The following is a 22811-nucleotide window of genomic DNA, read 5'->3' on the forward strand; positions in this document are numbered from 1 at the left end:
AAAATAGAATTCCTGACTATCCAAGGAAAAGTGCAGTTTCATTTTTTCGATTAATCACAGAGCATGACTTAAACAAAATTGGATATATATCATCACTTTGTCCATTGTGCAGCCTTCAGGAAAAAATGGATCAGAATCATCATCAGCGATGTCCAGCCTTTTCCTCTACATTCACCGTGTGTGTAAGGAATATTGGAGAGCAAGAGAGTTAATGGCTTTATTACCAAGAACTCAGCATTAGTTAACAAGAACAACAAGAAGAACATTTTAAAAATCTTTTTAGAAAAATTAACTTCTTCTTAAATGTAATAGTGAGTTAATTACAGTAACTGGCGTCTCTGCTATCCTAGCTATTATATAGGCTATATCTATCTCTCCAATATTCATTTCTTAATCCCCTCCTATCCATTGCATCCTTCACTCAAACATGGTCTTCCCTTTCTTCTGCGTATTTTTGGCTGCCATGTCCAAATTTTCTGCGATCACCTCTCTTGGGTCATTCTCCTCATGTGTTCATACCAACTCAATATTTTGACTTCGACTGCCTCAAGTATTCTCATATTGGCGTCTATCCTATTTCTTATTTTTTCGTTCCTCACTCTATTATTGTTAAACCACAACTTCTCCCCTAGTAATTCATACAGGTTTCCTCTGTATCAGTTGAATGATCATTCATCTCTGCTGAGGCATGTGAACATAAGTTTAGCAGTCAGCTGGTAGACTTTGACCCTTCATGGGTTGTCGCGCAATGGATAAGAGTACATGAAGGGTTCAGAACCATAGTGGGCCATATATTAAAGACGTAGAAAATAAGAGTTCAAATTAAGTTATTACCATAATTCAATGGAAACATATAGCAAGTAATATAAAGTATGCACATTAAAACTAAATGATGTCAATCTTCATTAAACTATGGTATTCACTTAAATTTAACCCTTACTTTCTCTGTTTTTATTAAATAGCGTTTGGCCCACTATGGCTCTGAACCCTTCATATATGAATGAATAGAATAGCAAATGATGTCATCAATAAGTTGGCCACAGGTTATTTTGTATAAAGTAAAAATAGATGGATAATAATGAAACCGAAGAGATTAATTTAAAGAAAAATAGATAATATTCATCGCTGATTTAAATTGTCTTAACAAATCGGCGAGACAGGACTACTACACCTCAAAAAGAGGAAAATGGATTTGACGCCGAAGGGAATATTTTTAGTATGATGGGTATTAAAAAATTATTCTATTATCTCAAAGTGTTCCGTTTGTAACTTTCGTCTCTATATTATAAGCTTATAACAAATGATTAGAATAATTTTCTTAGAGTGTTGTCTGTCGGCAGGTGAACGAGATGTTTCTTTGCTTAACGCACAGCGATGCTATTTCTATCATCACAATGCCAGATCGACGCCAAGTGGCACTCAAGTTCGCGTAATTGATAGCGTCTACAGTTGTTATGCAATGCTGTTCACGGAAGCCATTCCCAAACGAATGTGAGACCCGAATATCAATTTTACGTGTTTATAACATACAAGAGTTATTACATTCAAGAATATGAGTGACGTTATTTCTGCTGAATTACTTGCAACTATACTTCGTTTCATTTTTGACTTGGTTAGAAACTAATTAGCTATATTTTTTTTTATTTCTAGATTTAATAGTTTTGAAGGTACGACAAAAGAATACTATGAAATAAAATTAAAAAATGAAGACTTACCAATGAGAGAGAGCTTATACGAACTATATAAATATTTCTGTAGCGAAAGAGGAATGGAAGATACTAGAATAAGGGAAGATTTATATGTATATGCTAGCTGCACATTGCATATTGAAACGTGAAGCACAACTTGGGCTAGTGAACAAATACTAATTGCAACAACATACTAAAATGAGTTCAGTCTTGCACAAAACTAGACGCAAGTGCAAGACAAAAAAAAAAACATCTTATCTATACTAATAATAAATCTGTAGCCGAAATTTTTCTGGTAATTTTCGATTTTCCAAACATAATTGGTCCTAACATATATAATTAACCACCCTGAAACCGAAAATCGCTTTTTTTAATTTTTGTTTGTATGTTTGTCTGTCTGTATGTTTGTTACCTTTTCACGCGATAATGGCTGAACGGATTTCGATGAAAATTAGAATATAAATTATGTTCGTTGTAACTTAGATTTTAGGCCATATGGCATTTAAAATACATTATTTAAAAGGGGGGTTATAAGGGGGCCTGAATTAAATAAATCGAAATATCTCGCTTATTATTGATTCTTATGAAAATATTACATAACAAAAGTTTCTTTAAAAATAATTTGCGATAAGTTTTATTCCTTGAAACATTTTGGTAGGACTGATATTTAATGAGATAAATGAGTTTTAAAATCAAAATAACTGCCATCTAAGGCCGTGTAATGAATTAAAAAACAAATTACTTCGTCTATAAGGGGCCTTGGACAGCAACAATGGGAAGCTATGAAAGATAGCCTAAAGAGAATGTTTCTGTGTTTGTATGAAGTAATATCGGAAGCTAAATTAACCGATTTGTATAATTAATTATTATTTCACCATTGGAAAGTGTAGTTTCTCTAGATGGACATTATGCTATAATGTTATTACAGTAACTTCTGATATAATATAATATAATATAATATAATATAATATAATATAATATAATATAATATAATATAATATAATATAATATAATATAATATAATATGTAACATTATATATAATATAATTTAAGTTATGTGAAGGGTTCAGAACCATAGTGGGCCAAGCGCCATTTACTGAATACGTAGAAAACAATTGTTAAAATTAAGTTATTACCATAATTCAATGGAAACCTATAACAAGTAAAATAAAATATACACATTAAATCTAAATGATGTCAATATTCATTAAGCTATGGTTGCATGTAATAAAAATTAAGAAATATGTTAAAGGAATTGTCATTGCACCAAATGAGTGTCTCTGGACCAAAATGATCGCATTTTAATTATTTGGATGCAATTTAAATTAAGTAACATATTAAACGATTTATCCTTCTAACAAACACGAATGTTCCCTGGATCAAACGTCCTATTTTAATTATGTAATTACTTTATATTTATTTCTAACGGGTGCAGCGGAGCGCACGGGTACAGCTAGTATTAAATATTTAAATTATAGAAATTGTATTAAAAAATTGAATATCTATGTGTAAAATTATAAAGTGTGTAATGTAAGGTTTTAAATGATTATATGTATGTACTTTTTCTGTGAACTATACTACAGTATAATAAATATCCATAAGTATACTTCGTTTCATAATATCTGACAGGCAAAGTAAATATTGCCGGCGGAGAAAGATAATTTCTATTCAACCAATGGCAGAAGTCACATTCCATGCTTATTTTGAAGTTGGGCGGCTTCAATACAAGCTTGGTATGAGACCTCTGACATTGGTTGAATAGCAATTATACTTCTCTCCTCCTCTGCCGGCAATGTTTATATCTCCTGTCAGATATTATGGAACGAAGTATAGGTTGAAACATATTAGCAATAATTACAAGATTTTATAATTTTTTGTAAAAGAGACCTCATCATTAACGATTATGGGTTAGCCTCTTGACCCGCCCCTCTTCAGACTAAAACTAAGAATCAGCTACCTTGATTTCGGAAGTATGAAAAAAAAAAAACATTTGCTTGTTATTTGGTGGCGAATGAGAAAATCATCTACAATATATTATAAAATTCAAAATATCTTGAAAACAAGAACCAACTAAGGATTTTCGTTATCATTTTGAATTCAGACGGTCAAATTACACTGAAATTGATTGGATTTACTTCCGATACATGCAACTTGTTAAAATTTGTTGACTAGTGTTATCAGGCAGTACATTTCACTTGACGAGATGTGTCAGAAGAAGAACAATTGTTTGTGTGCATCTGAAGTCTGACTAGTGTAATATACAGAATGAGATATTTCAAGCGAAAAAGTTTAATACAATTTTGCTCGTTTTTGCTTCCTTTTAGAAAAAAAAAATATATATGAAATATTTCATATCGTATTTTGGAAAAGCTACTAATTAATTTCCAATATGCTCAGTCAACTTAAGCGAGCAGTGCATAACGATAATATATGACTGAAAGTTTTAGTTTTGTCATTTAAATGTGCAGATATTTAGTCTGAACAAATGTAACTTTTCGTTCTTAAAAGAAATTTTAAAATGTTACATTTGTTCGGATAAAATTTCTGCATATTTAAAGGACAAAACTAGAATTATTTCAATCATTTACTATCATAATACGCTGTTCTCTTAAAATGACTGAGAATATTGGGAATTAATTTAATGGCTTTCCCAAAACACGCTATGAAATATTTCATATAAAACAATTTTTATTTCGAAAAGAAAGAAAAAATGAACGAAATTGTATTAAACTTTTTTGCTTCAAATATCCCAAAGAATAATTCCTTGAAATTAGTGACATTACTTACGGTTCACCCTGTATAGCCAGACGGCGATGTATGTAATGGATGGGGAAAGGAACTGACCACCCTACCCCATTATCTCCTGGCCTAGTTTCCTCATAAGTGGTGCCTTGTTGGTATCACTCGTGAGGTTCAGACCTGTCTTCGGACAGTTGACTAAATAACATACTACTCGTATATCCTATTTAAAATTGTGGTTTCTTCATGTAGATCTTTCAAAACTAACTTAGTTTTCCTGTCCTGTATTGCAGTCATTATTTATTTAACCCGATTTACGTAGTTTTTTGTCGCAGTTTTACGACACAAGAAAGAACATTGTTTCTGAAATGAACGGCTCCAGGCAAACGTTGACGGCCAAGTATCTTCTCAAGTCAAAATGTTTATTCATCATAGATGCATATTATCATGTTACAAAAATAATGAATTCTCGACCATAGATGTCCCTACCTCAAAATTGGATTTATTTACACCGCCAGACTAGCATAGCCGAAAAAGAATTTCATCATTCACATTTCCATGTGTTTAATGTCAACATTATTTACACGATAAGATTCTCCAAGTAAAAGTTCCTTACTTCATTAGTTGCAATGTTCATTTTGTAAGAAAAACAAGTATTCTAGCCAAATCCACAAACGAGAGAAATGGTATGTGACTAAAGCCGACGCAATGGTGTAGACTTCGAAACTTGTACCAGAAAAAGAGAAAACATAAAAAGAAACTACTTTCTAACATTGAGAGAGTTTCATTAAACTTGTTCTCCTTGCGTCACAAAAAGTTTTTATGTTATCTTACATCTAAATTATGCGATATTGTGGATAAAAACTGTTCCACTAAAAACAGCACAAGTTTGAGCCACGGAACAAAATTTGTCGTTGACGTAGAAGGCGAACTCTCCGCAGAAAGTTTAATCAATAAAAAAAAGTGCGGCAGAGATGCAGGTAACTTCCACACTTCTAACTTCAACATTCATGTCGAACACAGAGTAAGGAAATGGGAAAGGTGTCAAACAAGGAAAAGAGGAAGACCATACTTTGATCGTTAACAAAATACATGTTGCGAAGTCGTTGCGTGTGCAATGGTCAATAGTCAGTTCCTGCCGTTAGTTCAGACCCTAGATCATATATACCCAAATTGCTCTGCGTTATAGGCTTTGACGATAACAACTTTTGTCAGGTTTACTATGCTGCCATCTAGTTGTTACATAAGGAGTCACGTCATATCTCCCATTTGAATTGCATTAGTGACTGTATTGCCATCTCGTGTTCGTTTACGGCGGACGGGTGGCGACCCTGGCGGTTGTTATCTTCAAAGTGCAACCAATTTTAACATAGGAATGAGCAATCTATATTTGTGATCTGGGGTTCAGACGAGCATGAATGGTTCCCTTTGGACAGATATTTGGTGTTTATATTCCTTCGGACACAGGATTGCAGCAGAACGGTTCCGTTCGAAAACAATTGCTCTTTTAGTAACAATATGATTAACAGTAGAAACAGCAGCAGCATTAATGAAACTAAATCACTTACTGCAAATTCAGAATGAGTATGGCAAACATGCCCCACTCCAAACTAATTTCTAAGCCAGGTACACACTTTCCTTTGCAATACACATCCTTCCATACAAAGCCGATTGGGCTATATTTTATTAGAGTCATCTCACAACGAATTGCCTACCTAGTACTCTAAATTGAGACAACTTATCCTGCTTATGCCTTTCCGTAGTTTTCTTAAGGCGCTAAGGAAAATTTCAGGATGAATCTTAAGGGTCGATTCATAAAACATGGACGAAATCATGGTCCCGAGTAGAGATGAACAACGATCGAGAAAGCAAGACTAACAGCGCCCGCAAAGCCGAAAACCCGCACGACAATGTTCTATACGTTGCGTCGTTGACGTAAAGACTGCTTGTGAGTGTTTTGAGATGTCGGGATTGATCACTCCTGAAGTCCCGAACGTCAAGCAGCCTTGAATCGCTACAGTTGTTTATACCTGACTGAACTTTTATCTACTTTGGCTACTGTTATATATGTATAAACAATGAAGTAGCTTATTTGAAACATCATTTCTACCTTTCAGTGTATAATAATCCATTTTCCGTTTTTATTTAATTACTACGCCCTTATTAAAAGGCTAGGAATTTTCTTTTCACATGTTTGAGATCAAATGTGCAATCTCAAATGAAAGGATATTAACGTTAAGTTTCATGTTTCTTAGAAATGCAAATTTATTTGAGATTTTTTTTTTATATTCATATAACCATAGGTAATATCATATAATAGAACCAGAAAATTTTGATAACTAAGATACTGTTCTGTTTTGTCTTTTTGTCTCATTTCAACATTTATAATATTATTTATCTCAATGATGTATGTTATTCAAAGAAACGAAATATTTCCTCGCCGACCAAATGCTATTTCGAGAATGATGAGCGAGACTCAAAGCGCATGAGAATGACGAGACGACACTCGAAAGACAAATGCTACGAATACAGCGAGCGAGAGCGGCAGTTAGTTCATCTCTAGTCCCAAGCCACGGCTTTCTAGGTCTGAATTCTTGTACGATTTCTAAAACGAAGTCGAGACGTGGTTTTTATATATGGCAACGCAATAAGGAATCGATCTTTATTCCTGATCAACAGTCGATATTAGAAAGAAATGAACATCGGGATTAATATTTTTAAGTAATTGCAGTAGTATGTATATTCTTTTGTTCTGAGAATTCCAAGTCTTGGCATAAAAGCTGATGCAACACCAGGTCGATTAAACCAAGTTAGATTCTTAATTAAATAAATTACAAAATAGAATTGGAGCTAAATAAAAAAATAAAGATAATGCACAAGAAAAAAGTAAAAGCCGAATTTTGTTATATTTTTGTTTTTGTTACCGGTATATATTTACTAATTTACAGAAAATATATGCGTTTAAAATAGTAGGCCTACTAGTATTACTTGCAATTAATATTTAATAGGGAACGGGTTTTTAGGTGTCAAAATAAAAATAAGTATTCATTAAATAATTAGCACAAGTCTAGCGTTTATGTTGTTCTTTATTCTTTGTTCGTAACGACTAGGAACGTTTAAATACCTGAAAAGCCTTGGTCAAGTAATTAATAACTTAAATTATTATGAAATGAATTGATATTAAAATTAAAATTAAATGCATTATGGTTCTATTTTCAGATATACTACTACATGAAAAGCCCCTTTAGCATATAATCTAAAATAGAAAAGAGACAGAATCACTTTTTCTCGATATTCTTGTAGGCCAACATCAATTTCAATTATTAAATACAGTTTCCAAAACTAATGTAAAAACTAGGAATTAAGCTATATCGCCTTATAAACATAAATGCATAATTAATATCAAATATTCCTATATCTTATTTACGTCAAAGAAACAAGAAGTTATAATAAAACTGCAATTTGTTATAGGTTATTATTTAGCATTCTTGCTAAATTTTGATTTCATTCCTTCTAAAATAGAAATCTTCGTCTGAAATTATCGTCGCCATATAATTCCAAAGGTTTGTTCCCGTTTCTCAAATCTAATCGGAAGATTTAATGCTCTTAGCAAATAAGATAATCAACCAGCTGATCTACTATCTCCATCTTGTATATGTTACATGAAGTCGCAGTAAACTTACATCTGCTAAGGTCTCTGCTTGAAACCATGGTTTCGATCTATGGTAAAAAAAAGAACGAGACTTTGTTTTATAAATCTAAACAAGGTTTAAAGCTATGGCTGTGGTCTGGATCTCGTTTTACAAATCAACCCTAAATTAAATGGGCCATGGATCTATACCTCCCGCCCCACAAATTTAGGAATTTTCCAAATTTTCCAATTAAGAGTAGAGGATTACGAACACGTACAAAAATTCTGGCAAAGCATGCAGTAACACTTTTGACAATGTCTACCACAAGATTTATGATAGCCATACATAAATTTTACCACTGAATTTTGAAAGAATGCTGAGGTTTATAGTTTACTTAATTTAGATCATTAAATTTGTTGTAACACATTGAAAATATACTTAAACATAAGATCATACAGGTACATTTTCTTGATAAACCAATGAAGCCATTGGCCCCAAATTTTTACCAGATCTTACATATTGCCTTGTGATAGTGAAACTCAGTTTTTATTTTTATAACTTGAAAATTAAGTTAGTTTCATAATTTTATACATCTTGTGAAAAATTATCTTTTGCAAACTGTAATGTTTTGAAATGCCACAAAACCGACAGATCTTTCTCAAATTAAGTAAGGAGTTAGTTTTTTATTCCAGTATGTATATGTAAGATCTGATAAAAATTTAGTATCAACGAGATCATAAGTTTACCAGGAATTTTTACCTATGTGATCTTATGTTACAGTGTATTTTCGATTTGTTGTAACAATTAAACAAATTATTTTGGATAGATGAATAATCTAAATTATGTAAACTGTATATCATTCAATTCAGCTTTCTTTCGAGCTTTAGAGATAAAATTTGTGTACGACTATCGTAAATATTGTGGTAGATATTGTCATAATTGTTAGTGCATGTTTTGCCATAATTTTTGTATGCGTTCATAGTCCGCTGTCCAGCCATCTGAAATCGAAGCTTTGGCTTTCGTTTGTCTCCTTCGTTAAAGAACACAAACCTACAGTACATTCAGAGACACTTTGATAACAATGTTACTACATCAGGGTGCATCATGAACTATGTTGTGCTAGTCATCCAGTATGGTAAAGAAATTGAAAGCCAGAATCTTTATATTTGCCCTACAGCTCTAGCTGATGAGAAGTCTAGCTTCAGGAAATGTCCTGTCAAACTCAGGTGCTCCAACAGCTTGACAAAATGACAACTCGAATGAAGGTTTAAAGCTATTTTAGATGACTTTTATCTGGCGTTTAGTTCGTATTGATAGACTTTTTTGCATTCGAACTTTCCTTGTGTAAGAATTCTCATGGAGGATTTTGACCCGAAGATTTTGGAAGTGTTTCAAGAAAACAAATGTTCGAATTGGCGGCCGTGTGTGTGGATGAAGTTATGGTATGCCTTAACGATGGGCACTTCACTTGTCTGAGCATGCAGAAAATGATGGACTCGTGAAAAGAAAACTCTGCAGAAACTTTTGCTAGTATAGACGACATGTATCTTATTCAGTTTAGTCTTTCCGTCAACATAGGCCCAGTATTTTTTTTAAATAAATTCTGTATTATTGAATATTTACATGCCGATTTATAGAAAATTAGAAGACATACAATACGTTCTCAGAACTAGTTAGGGATTTTACGTTGTTGTAACGTTTCTCGAACTGTTCTTTCACAGTCTTCTGAGTTTCTTCTCATATTAAAATTATATCCAACTTTCCAACTTAATTCGCCATCAAATATATCACTATCACCTTCAAAATCACTCATGATCGACTATTCTTTTATTTTAACCTGCTCAGCCTCGAATCGTTTTAACCTTAAGCTCAAATTAAATCACGTGCGCATGCGTCAGAAATTTAGAATTCCCAGTTCCTGCCAATTTCATTCCTTCCGAATGAATTCCAAAGCATGTTGGAACAGAAAACTGGGAGTTCACAACCGGTCCTGATTCAGTTCAAGTCATGTTTGAACGCACGTGGAGCAGGCATTTCAGAATCGATTCTGAACCATTCTGGAACAAATCTCACATAAATTAGAGTTTTACTCATTTATTTGGATTTATTTAAATTCCCTGTCACTTTTTTTTCGTTATTTTATGTACAGTAGTGGCAAAAAGAAAACCAGACAGACTCTTGTAGCTGATACAAAAGAATCCTGTGCTGTGTATTGTGTCAAACTGTGGTAATTTCAATATGGATAGTGAAGCCAGAGGTATGTACTGCTATTTGATGTAAAAATACTCAGTTATCTTTGCCGAATAGAAGTAGAAATGTAATAATGATGCCAGATGAAAATAAAACTCTCAAAGATTTTTCGTCTGTAAGTTTGAGGCACTGAAGGAAACAAAAGACGGTAAGAATCGAACAAATGCAATAAATTTCATTGTTACAATTAATTATACAAGATGGATGTGTTTTATGACTAGCAAAATTTGAATCTGTGACTCTGAAATCAGCTACAAGGGTCGGTCCGTTTTTTTTTTTGCCACTACTGTACATGTTTACATATTTCACTTTCGCTTACGTAACTTCTATGACATTCTGAAATTACTTAAGTTTGATAAATTTCCTGTTAATTTCTCTTTACAACTTCATATTTTCTCCATCATTATCATTAATCTTCAAGGATTGAACCCTACAGTGCATTACGCCCTCAACTTTTATTCTCAATCAATACGAGGCAACCACAAATAGCGAAACCCTCAGGGTCTTGGGGTTAGCAATGTCTAAAAGCAATTTAAAGACAATACAAGACAAACAAATCAAAGGGACACACATTCAGTCCCTCAGGAAGGGGGGTAAATTTCCATTTTCCTACTGGAAATACAACACCGGTTCGCTGGTCCTGTAGCTAGAGACGCTATCACTTGAATCGGAGCAAAACACATAGTGATTTAATTAATTTTCCCATTTTGTGTGTTGTCTAAACAGTAGGAGAAGACAAGAGTGGAGCAAGCTAATTCATTTTCATCTTTGATATCATTACGCTGAAACTCTTGCATTCAACTGTAGTGATCAGTTCACTTGTGTAAGCTCGTTACTGCAGAAGAAGACAATGATTGTTGTTGCTTGCAATTCCCGAAGGAGAGAGCGCCAATTCTCGACTCTCAATTGTTTTCGCTGTCTCAGTTGCTTGTACTCGCTATTCAGACTGTAATGATATCTGTGGCGGAGACAATCGAATAAACAATCGAATGATTTAGAAACTGTTTTGTTCATAAGAGATATCAGGGGAATAAACTAGAACAAACACGTGGCTGGTTGAACCCCGAATGGATCCATGCACTTACTGTAGGCTCGTAGTGGTTCATCGCATATACAGAGAGTAGTAGTATGGACTACTCTGAATAAAAATAAATCATTATAAACATGTGTTCAATTTTGAATGGGTGTGGAGTAGAGATAGCAAGGCTAACAGTGCCAGCAAAGCCGAAAACCCGCAAGACAATATTCTATGCGTCGTTGCGTCCAGCGTATTCCGAATCTCACCGGACCGGTGGACAACAATGACGTCACGCTGCAGCAAAATAGGAACAAAACTGCTGGAAGGTTCGATGGCTGTCATGGCGGCTGTATAAGTTGTTGTCTGTGCTACTTTAGCAAGATTTTGGGAAGTTTCCGTACTGCCATCTCGTTCAAAGAAAAGGGAGCATAAACAATTTATATCTTGAACCGGTAGTAATAACTGGTCCGTTGACATGTTCGCTCATAAGCCATTAACATATTGTTTTTACCTTGTGCTCATTACAAACAACACAGCAGAATCAAAGCAGAACACATCGCCATGACACAACAGTGCACGATGTCATTCGTCTGCTAATTCCCGCCCTATACAAGAACCAATCAGATTCACTGATTGCGGCTGATGGAGACTGCCACCACCTCTGCAAGTTGATGGCACCGGTGCCACACCGGTGGAGCATCAGTGACGTCATCGTTGAAATTCGGAACACCGTGATGCCATCAGATTGCTCAGCGCTTAGATTCGGAATACGGTCGTCGTTGACGTAAAGACTGCTTGTCAGCGTTTCGAGACGCCGAGATTGATCACTCCCGAAGTCCCGAACGTCAAGCAGCCTCGAATCGCCACAGTTGTTTATACCTGACTGAACTTCCATCTACTTTGGCAACTGTTATATATGTATAAGTAGCCTCTTTGAAACATCATCTCTACCTTTCAGTGTGTAATAATCCGTTCCTCAACCTTTATTTAATTACTAGGTCCTTATTAAAAGGCTAGGAATTTTCTTTTCATATGTTTGGGATCAAGTGTGCAATCTCAAATAAAAATATATTAACGTTATGCTTTATGTTTCTTAGAAATGCAAATTTATTTGAGAATTGTTTTTTTTTTTCTATTTATATAACCACAGGTAATATCATATAATAGCACCAGAACATTTTGATAACTAAGATAGTGTTCTGTTTTGTATTTTTGTCTCATTTAAACATTTATAATGTTATTTATTTCAATGAAGTTACGAAATCTTTCCACGCCGACCAAATGCTATTTCGAGAATGATGAGCGAGACTCGAAAGACAAATGCAACGAACACAGCGAGCGAGAGCGGCAGTTAGTTTTGGTCATCTCTAGTGTGGAGATACAGCTATTTGAATGTTACGCATAACAAGACTTATAACGTTATAAGTGACAAGGGGGAAAGGCGAATTACTTAATTATTACGTTATTGCCTATTTAAATGGTGTTAATACATTTTAACAGTTCATTGCACTATTCCGCTCTGTGATAACAGCCAATATTTTTCACAGAATAACGTAGAACTATTCACCTGTAGTATGTAGTAATGAACGTATGTATCGCCGCCATAATGGCACGCGCTGATGAGACATATAATTGAAGAGTGTGATTCCAAAACTCCTTCAGTCCATTTTTATGAAAGGTCTGGGCTAGTTATTTTATCAACCGGTCTACGGACTGAGCGAGTTTTTAAGTGACATGTACAATAGCACAAACTTTTAGACAAGGATTGGCGTTGTTTTGGAAGAAAATAAGCTTACAATATAATGATAGAGGTCTCAAAAAATCATATATATGTGTAAATTATAAAAATGGCCAAATGGACTGAGTGAATTTTGGGATCACACTCTTAAATTTAAGTTTTTAAGTTTGCTCGAGCTGTCCAAATTTCAGGACAGTGTTTGGGGGCCTGAACCTCATTAGGAAGAAAGCATTTTCAGTGTCAGTGGATGTGCAAATTTCTGGATATTGGATGTTTGGAGCAATTAATGAAAATAAAATATATGCCTTTTATAAGGAAAGAAAATACAAGAAGATCTGACTATATAGAGATTTGTTCATATAAATTCGAAACTGTGAATAGCTATATTTCTCTTGGCACAGAAATGAACTGTAAGAATAATATTAGTGTTGAAATAAAACGAAGAATATTTTTAGTAAATAGAACTTTATATGGGCTAAGGAAACATCTTACATCTCAACTAATAACAGGAAACAAAGATACTAATGTGTAAGGTGCTATTGAGACCAGTGTTGATTTACACAGCAGATATATGACCGATGACAAAAATGGATGAAAGAACTCTGGGTATATTTGAGAGAAGAATTTTACAGATTATATTTGAACTAGTGGAGGAACGGAATGTATGGAGGAGGAAATATAACCATGAGCTATATAATAAACTTTTTAAAGAACCAGATATTGGAGCAACCATAAAAATCAAGAGACTACAATGGGTCGGGCATGTGTTGCGGGCGGATGATAGCAATATTGAGAAAATGTTTAGCACTAAATCCGGAAGGAACAAGGACAATTGGAAGACCAAGGTTGAGATGGGAAGATAAGGTGAAAAAGGACATACAAATACTGGGAATATGGAACTGGAGAAGAACGGCTTTGTTGAGAGAGGATGGAGGAAGCTTCTACGGAAGACCAGGGCTCACACAGGGCTGTCGTGCCATTGTTGATTGATTGTTGGGTGTTTGGAGCCTGGACCACATCAGCAAGAAAGCATTTTTAGTGTCAGTGAAGACAGAGATTATTGTCGAAGAAGGTCGTATTTCGACATAATTAAAAATCGTGTTTTATATTTAAATGATGATCCATTCACTCGTAACATCTGATATGGGCAATATTGCGGCGGTAGGCTACGACTCCTTGAGGGGTCGTGTAAAGAGCTGAGGGGAGGGGGTCACGAGATGATTTACAAAATGAATAAAAAATCGCATTTTTAACATATATTAATTTTGTATTTAGAAACGCAAAAATAAACGTTTATCATAAAAATTAAAAAAAAAGTTTCAGCAGTTATAAAGTAAATGTGTCTGTTTTTCAGAAACTAGGTTTTCAAATCTTGACTAAGTATTCGATACACACACAAGTTCTAGGAGATTTCTCGCTTTTGTTTTGATAGCAATAACAGATGAGAAACTTATTTCGCATAAATACGTGGTTGCAAATGTTATCAAGTTTGCAAGCTCGGGGTATACTTTTAATGCAAAGTAGTTTGTGAAAAAAGTGTGATTTCAACATTTCATCAGTACGTATAAGTTTCAATGAGATTTTCCTCTTTTTTTTCTAATTTAAACTACTTGAATGCAAATGTCTAGTTATTTATTTAGTTGGTTATTTAACGACGCTGTATCAATTACGAGATTATTTAGCGTCGATGAGATTGGTGATAGCGAGATGGTATTTGGCGAGATGAGACCGAGAATTCGCCATTGATTACCTGGCATTCACCTCACGGTTGGGGAAAACCTCGGAAAAAACCCTACCAGTTATCAGCCGAAGCGGGGATCGAACCCGCGCCCGAGCGCAACTTCAGACCGGCAAGCAAGCGCCTTAACCGACTGAGCCACGCCGGTGGCTCAAATGTCTAGTGACTCGCAACTGTTTTCAATTTATTCCGGAAAATACTCAAAAAGGTATTCTTTAAATTCATACTTTGAGTGGTATCCACTGAGTTTAGGAAAACTTATTCACAGGGATTTGTATTTTGCGAATGGTGTCAGAAACAATACGATAGTCAGTGGTCGCAAATAGAAGTCTCGCCCAAAAGTGGTCGCGCCTTCAGAAATTTTGGGAACCACTGTCCTAGGCTGTTCTACAGAAAGTATTGGATGCCGGAAAGTAAAACCACGTGCTTAGTACTCAATAATATTCTTAGTACGCAATTTTTCAAGAAAAAAATGGTGTCTGATTTTGTCTAGTTCTTCTATAGAATTACCATCCATTTATTGAATTAAGATTTAGGTTAGTATTTGGACCGATAAATTTGACTTTTTCTTTGGAGGTAAAACGTGTAAATAAGTTATATTTAAAGCACCATACAAACATAGCTACCATAATAAAAATGCAGCACAGTAAAATAAGTAAAAATATTGATAATATAGTCGTCCTGGTTGGCGCAGTTGGTATAGCGCTGGCCTTCTATGCCCGAGATTGCGGGTTCGATCCCGGGCCAGGTCGATGGAATTTGAAGAGTCCATTGCAAGAATGGTGGATGTCATTTGGAATACATTTTGCAGGAGAAGCAATTGAAAGTCTGAAATGCTTAGCGCTCATAGCTTAACTGTGATTTTCCTATCATTACTGGACAATGACTATCAGTGTTAATGCCATATTATAATTCTCTATGTACATTCTATATGTCTTAAGCTATGCATTGACAGTCTTGGTACATTTTCGACAAGAAAGTGATATGCATCATTCTTGCAGTGGACTCTTCATTTAAGTGTGCTTAAATACGACAGGCTCATGTCAGTAGATTTACTGGTATGTAAAAAATTTCCTGCGGGGAAAAAATTCCGGCACACCGGCGACGCTGATATGTTTATTTTAGCAGGTTATTTTACGACGCTTTATCAACATCTTAGATTATTTAGCGTCTGAATGAGAGGAAGGTGATAATGCCGGTGAAAGGAGTCCGGGGTCCAGCGCCGAAAGTTACCCAGCATTTGCTCATATTGGGTTGAGGGAAAACCCGGAAAAAATCTCAACCAGATAACTTTCCCCGACCGGGAATCGAACCCGGGCCACCTGGATTCACGGCCATACGCGCTAACCGTTACTTCACAGGTGTGAACACGCTGATATTACCTCGGCAGTTGCGAACGTAGTTATATAAAACCTAACATTTTAACATTTGATAATATATATGCATCCATAATAATACACATTTTTAATATTAGTTTCCATTTTAGTACCTATTTTAACGGTCTATTTTGGATGATTTTATTGTCTTTATTTTCTGTGTTTCTAAATTTTTTAATTGCCTACATGTCAGAGATATAGTGATGACGACACAAGAACTATGACTCATAGAAAGAACATGTGCAGCGGATGCCACATATCGGTAAGAGAAAAAAAGTATGCCATAATCAAAGAAAAAATCTATTATGCAACACAGCACAGGGAGCAAAGACAGCAGTTTTTTTGAGCCTAGGAGTAGAACCTGGTGACTTATTTCTATACGGTTCTGCAGTTCGAAAAAATGTAACAGCGAGCCAATCTGAATGAAGTCACAGACCTAGTATAGAGAGAGGAGTAATGTGAACCAACAGGCACGAGATTTACTTTAGAACTGAATGACGCATGCGCACGATTTCCTGCTTAGTGACGTAAGAGATTTTTTTTATGTTGTAGACAATACAAGAGCTGTTACAATTCCCAGTCGTTGCTAGGTAACGGAACAAAACTGACGCTTTCCCCAATAGCTTTCAGTTTATTTTTCTGCTCTGAAAAGATCAAAAGAACGTTAATACTATTAAAAGCAATGTCGCATAAAATATTGAAAAACAAAATACGTAAATTCCAGTTTTAATAGTCTACCTTATTTATAAGCTTGTATACATTTACGTGAGGCTGACATTTATCGGCCTACAATAACATTCTGGTACAGAAATATTAAGAGAAATTATTGACAAATCAACACATGCATTCATACATGAAGCGTATATGGGATTATTACATTTAAGTTCGCTCACGCATGCTTTCAAACAGATTACGAATCTTCATGAAAATTAAAAAAAAAGAAATCAATATTGGGTTTCATCTAAATGATTGTTGCCATGTTATACTTACAATGCTGGAACAGTTTGGCATTAGTGACAGAAAACAAGCAAAATGTCTTCCAATAGCGTCAAGGTAGTCATATGTTGCTATTTAGTGAACAGTTCGAAGACAGGTCTGAACCCCACAAGCGATACCAAGAAGGCACCACTTATGAGGCAACTAGGCCAGGAGAAAATGGGGTAGAGTGACTAGTTCCTTTCCCCTCCATTTCATACAGGGTGATTCAAGAGGATTTACCGCCACTTACGGAGCTTATTTCCGAAGACATTCTGAGCAAAAAAGTCATATAAACATTTGTCCTAATCTCAATATTTTCAGAATTACACTAATTTGAAATTGTTTGTAAAATGCCATTATTCTTTAGTTTCAAGAGTAAAAGAATATTACAGATAAAGAATGAACTAGTCAGGAGTATCATTTCTTTAATTAGGTAATAATCTGAAGCTAAAAATGTGTTGGGAACTCCATAGTTGCTTCGTACAATATTTTTTTCGATTTTTAACTACAAAATTACATTTTCTTACGCATTTATCACAACAATTGTTACAAATCACGTCACTCTCATACATTCTTTAAAACTATACATTAGAATGCATAATTAAACTGTAAAGATTAAAATCCTTAAATTCATATGATTTGTAACAATTTTTGTGATAAGTGCATAAGAATTGTCATTTTTAGTTAAAAACAAACTCTGTACAAAGCAATTAACAACACAATTTTTAGGTTCAGAACACAAGCCAATTAAAGGAATGACACTTCTGAATAGTTCATTCTCTACTTGTAATATTTTTTTGCCGTGGTATTTTATTAACAACTTCAAATTAATGTAACTTTTAAAAATATTGTGATGACAAATGTTTATATGACATTTTTTGCTCAGAATATATTCGGAAATAAGCTCTGTAAGTAACGGTAAATCCTCGTGAATTACCCTGTATATCGCCGACTAGCTACATATTACACTAGTCAGACTTCAGACACATACAAACAAATTGCTGTTCCTCTGACACATATGGTCAAGTGAGATGTACTGACTGATAAATAGATGTAGGCCTACATATCAGCCAGAATCTCAATCAGAGGATTAGTCACATGTATCATTAAGGAAAATAAAGAAGTTGGTAGCAGTAGAACCAATCATTCTGGTTTATATTGCAGTAAATACGTTTTGTTGTTAAAATGATGTAAATAAATACATAATTTATTAACAATCGCAATACTATCCTTACATAGGATGAAGCAAAACTCAAGCTATTATTGTCAACAAGCTACAAGCGCCTTTATTTGCACAATTATATGCCTGTAATTTCAGAACTATTTGCCCTACCTAGAATCTAACAATTACTTATTTCAAAATGCTATGGTTTCTCATTTATTTTCTACACTGCATATATACCGTAGATTCGTCTCTAACATTTATTGACACGCGTTTAAACGCTGTTCAACATGCAAGTTATTATTACAAAGACAATAAATGTTTAAACATTATACAATTTTGTATGCAAAGTGTTAGTTCTAAACGTCTTTATTTTGTAATCATTTTGTGTATAGCTTTTGTTACCCTTTCCTTGCCTTTTTAACTTATCGCGAGTTATTAATGAATTTAGAAACATTTTTTCTTTGAGTTCCGTTACATGCAGGATGTACTGTATCAGGTATCGAGCAATTTATTGATAGTTGAAGTTGCCGCAGAGCTGAATATTAAGGGTCCCATAAAAGCAAAGACTTACTTGACCACTGGCAAATCTTCTCATGTATGGACGAAAATGATTAAAACTTTCGGCCTTGATGTAAGTCGCCAGTGTTCAGCGACTACTTGAAATTTTTCAACTGTGGCACTCTCCAAATCAAGCGGCACGAAAAAGTAAACGTATACAAACGATAATGTGGGCATGTGGTCGAGATTTCATTGTTTCGTTTTAAGCAGTTCTCTCTAGAGAAAAGGCGACAAACTATGAAAATACAGATTTGAGAAACTGCTCTCATGCATTTCTATTGGAATTTATAGAACTGTATAAATCATTTCTGTGCTTATGGCAAATTAAAATTAAAAATGCTGCTAAGAAATGGCGAACAAATGAACGTAAACCACAGTCTAGTATATACAGTCGCGAAGCTCAATACGTAGTAAATATGCAAACATTAGATAGTGCTCACCACTAGGATCGCTAATATCGCCTCATTACAGGCAATGCAAAATAGTACCGTCACAGTCTATTGTTTCTAGCATCCTCAAAACTCAAGCTTCGTGACTGTATATAGTAGACTGTGACGTAAACCATGAAGAAATAGTATTTCTCGAGTGATCGCATTTCTGCATGGAAATTATTGATTTCAACGACCTCTTACGACTTTTTGGCGAACTTTAATTCTAGGAATTAAGTCTGAACGTGTATAGATAAACATCCAATTCAGATACACCTCTCGGAGGTACGTTTATACATATTCTCTGATGAGACTTTGCGTGTATGGGGTCTTTGCACATTTTCGTGTCTTTACATTTTCTCTCGAATAACCCTTCAGCATAAACTTAAGCTGCGAAGAATGAAAATAGCAAAATTTCAGTAAAATATTCGAAACTTTTATAATCAGTGCGCACACGCAGTACAAATTTCTAATTCAAATAGTATGCGGTCTGGTTCCAATTCTTGATCATATTAGGTGCAATTACGGCTCCATCTCGAGAATATGAAATTAGTATCCAATTCCCTGTTAGCAAGTGCAGTCGAAAGTTAGTATTGACAGACATGGTTAATAAACTTTGCACTGAACACACAGAAAGGGTTATAAACTTTCTTCAGCAGTAATTTATTTTAATGTAATTTGTCCACTCTATTAAACAGATGTTATTTTATATAATGAGACATTGTCACTTGCACGTCACTCTCTATTTCGGGAAGACATTCCATCGTGTTACTTTGTTAGTATCACAACAAGTTTGCGTTGAGCGTTACTTAGCAGGCAGCATTTTCTGCTGTTATTAAATCAGACACGCAGTGTCTTACCCCCAGACTAGTGAGTGACGGGAACTTCTTCTTGAACATGATGGGGTTCTCCTTCCAGCGGATGAAGAGTGCAATGATGACAGGTGGTCGACGGGTCGCTCGTTGTTCGCGTGTGGTGCTGGCTGCAACACGAACACTTGATGGGCTAGCCACTCACTTCACACTCACAGCACTACAGATCACTGTGCAATGTACAAGCTCTGACCTGTATATACAATTGCATGAGGGTTCTGGGGAAGGTCAAGGAATACCAGTAATCATCGTCATTGAAAAATACAATTATTATTATTATTATTATTATTATTATTATTATTATTATAATTATTATTATTATAATTATTATTATTATTATTATTATATTACTTATGTCTTCAGTTACTTCAACATAATCCGCGCTAAAGGGAAGAACGGAATGAGTTCAAATTATTATCATTATTTTAAGTAGGTTATTTTACGACGCTTTATCAACATCTTAGGTTATTTAGCGTCTGAATAAGATGGTGATAATACCGGTGAAATGATCCGGGGTCCAGCACCGATAGTTACCCAGCATTTGCTCATATTGGGTTGAGGAAAAACCCCGGAAAAAACCCCAGCCAGGTAATTTTCCCCAATCGGGAATCCAACCCGGACCGCCTGGTTTCGCGGCCAGACGCGCTAACCGTTACTCCACAGGTGCGGACGCCTATTATTATTATTATTATTATTATTACTATTATTATTATTATTATTATTATTCCTGTTAGCTTCTATTAAGTTTAAAATAATATTATTTTAATAAGTATTCCGCTATTACATTTTTTGAACAAGATTGAAATCCAATCACTCATACAAATTGTGTTTTAATTTTATTCAAATGGACTGGCACTTTCGCCCATTCGGACATCTTCAGGTCCTTCAATTATATTGACTCTGTTGAACACTTCTTGTATACACCATCTTAATTACAAACAATCATTTTATTACTATAACGTTAAAAATGCTACAATTTAAAAAATGACATTGAGATAAATACAATTTAAATATAACTGACATTGATACGTATAAATACTTAGATATGTTAAAATACAAAGAGTTGCGATTATTGAGTTTACAAAAGTAAGTCAAGTATTGACCAAATTATTTACAAAAAAATTTGTGAGCGTTATGCGATCAAGATGAATATTTATGTCGTAACATTATACAGCTATTCATTTTACTATACAGTGTTTTGGTATATACAACATTTACAACATAAACATATGTGAAAGTTATATACATATAAATGCATTTCGAGGTATTTAGGTGTATTAGAGCTGATTTTTATTTTTCCTACTATACATTTGTAAGCTCTTGGTGCCTGCTTTAAAAATGTGTCTACTTTTGCTTTTATTATCTTTTATAAAGAAATTGAAAAATTATTTGCTATTTTAAGCAATTTTAACAACAGACATTTTATTGCCTTCAATTTATCCTTTCATGTGCGAGTTATGTTGACTATCCCACATATGTAACTCTTTATAGAACTTGTTTAATTTATAAACGGAATTACCAATAGAGGAGAGTTGGCTAAAACAAGATGGTACGGCAAAACAGAATACCATGTTTTTTTCTTAGGAAAAATGCTCCCATCTCTCAAACGAGGCATTTGTTCCCTTCCTATACGCAAGCTCTTCACTGGGCAGCCATTACTTGGTGAGAATTTTCTCGTGTGCGTGTGTGTGCGTGTGTGTGTGTGTGTGTGTGTGTGTGTGTTGTGTGGATCAGAATTTAGAAAACGCCGTGTTTCCTAAAATATTTCCTTCATTTTAGGGTGTTCATAATGAGGCATTTAACTTCAATAGCCAATAGGTAAGTGTTTGAAATAATTCTATACTTATTAGCCTTCATTTCTAGTTCAGTTAAATTCGATATCTTTCTTCGTAACTATCGGTGCTTCACATTTTAAATTTCAGCGCGTGGTCTGACAAAACGAGATACCACGTGGTTGGCCAAAACGGGATAGCGTCTTGTTATTATGAAAATTCCCCAAGCTAAGTATAAGGTAGGACCAACAAATAATGGTAGAATACGAGACAAGGCAGCAATATTGACCTCTTCACCTTGCAAGAATGAGCTTACAGTAGCTGTGGAAGCAAGGGTAAGAAAAATGGTAAATAAATTAAACTCAAAGGGTGCTATGCATAGACATTTCGCTAGCCCGCGCCTCGAGCGTGCTAAACTAGTTCCGGCTATCGAGTGATTACTTGTACAGGATTCATATCATATCATAACGCTAACACTGGTTTATGAATATGAAAAACGTTAGTTCGCTGATCATCCACCCGAAGCCCGCGCTAAGAATGTCTATGAATACGGCCCTAAGAAATCGGCAGTAGGCCTAAGTGTGGAAATAAGTTTTCTGTGGAAAACAAAAAGTCGAAAAGCAATTCAAGAAAAGTTAGGTCCACTGATCCCTTAAACAGCTCTGAGGAGGAAGAAAACGAGGACAAAGATGAGGCATGTATTTATTGCAACGACCTCTATTCAAATTCAAAATCGGAGGAGGGGTGAATCCGGTATGCTCAATGCCAAGAGAGTATTCACGAGGAGTGTAGTGGCATAGATCCAGAAGAATGTGATGAATTCATATGCGAGTTTTGTAAATGAATATTTCACAATTTG

The 22811-nt window shown here is 34.8% G+C and overlaps 1 protein-coding gene across 23 annotated transcripts in view; it reads right to left on the reverse strand.

Annotated features, from left to right (window-relative positions):
- Positions 1-22811, reverse strand: part of LOC138712124 (ankyrin-2-like) — a 512384-nt gene that overhangs the window by 446239 nt on the left and 43334 nt on the right. For 17 of the 23 annotated variants that reach the window (XM_069843553.1, XM_069843566.1, XM_069843567.1 and 14 more), the window contains exon 2: positions 20169-20290. The exons of 1 other annotated variant lie outside the window; for it this stretch is intronic. In XM_069843553.1, coding sequence (XP_069699654.1) covers positions 20169-20207 — 39 coding nt within the window. In that variant the 5' untranslated portion in view covers positions 20208-20290. Of the gene's footprint in view, positions 1-20168; positions 20399-22811 lie in introns of all 23 variants that reach the window. 5 more of the 23 variants (XM_069843548.1, XM_069843554.1, XM_069843552.1 and 2 more) reach the window with 3 other exon arrangements.

The sequence above is a fragment of the Periplaneta americana genome, chromosome 13 (genome assembly GCF_040183065.1).
Source record: "Periplaneta americana isolate PAMFEO1 chromosome 13, P.americana_PAMFEO1_priV1, whole genome shotgun sequence".
NCBI lineage: Eukaryota > Metazoa > Arthropoda > Insecta > Blattodea > Blattidae > Periplaneta > Periplaneta americana.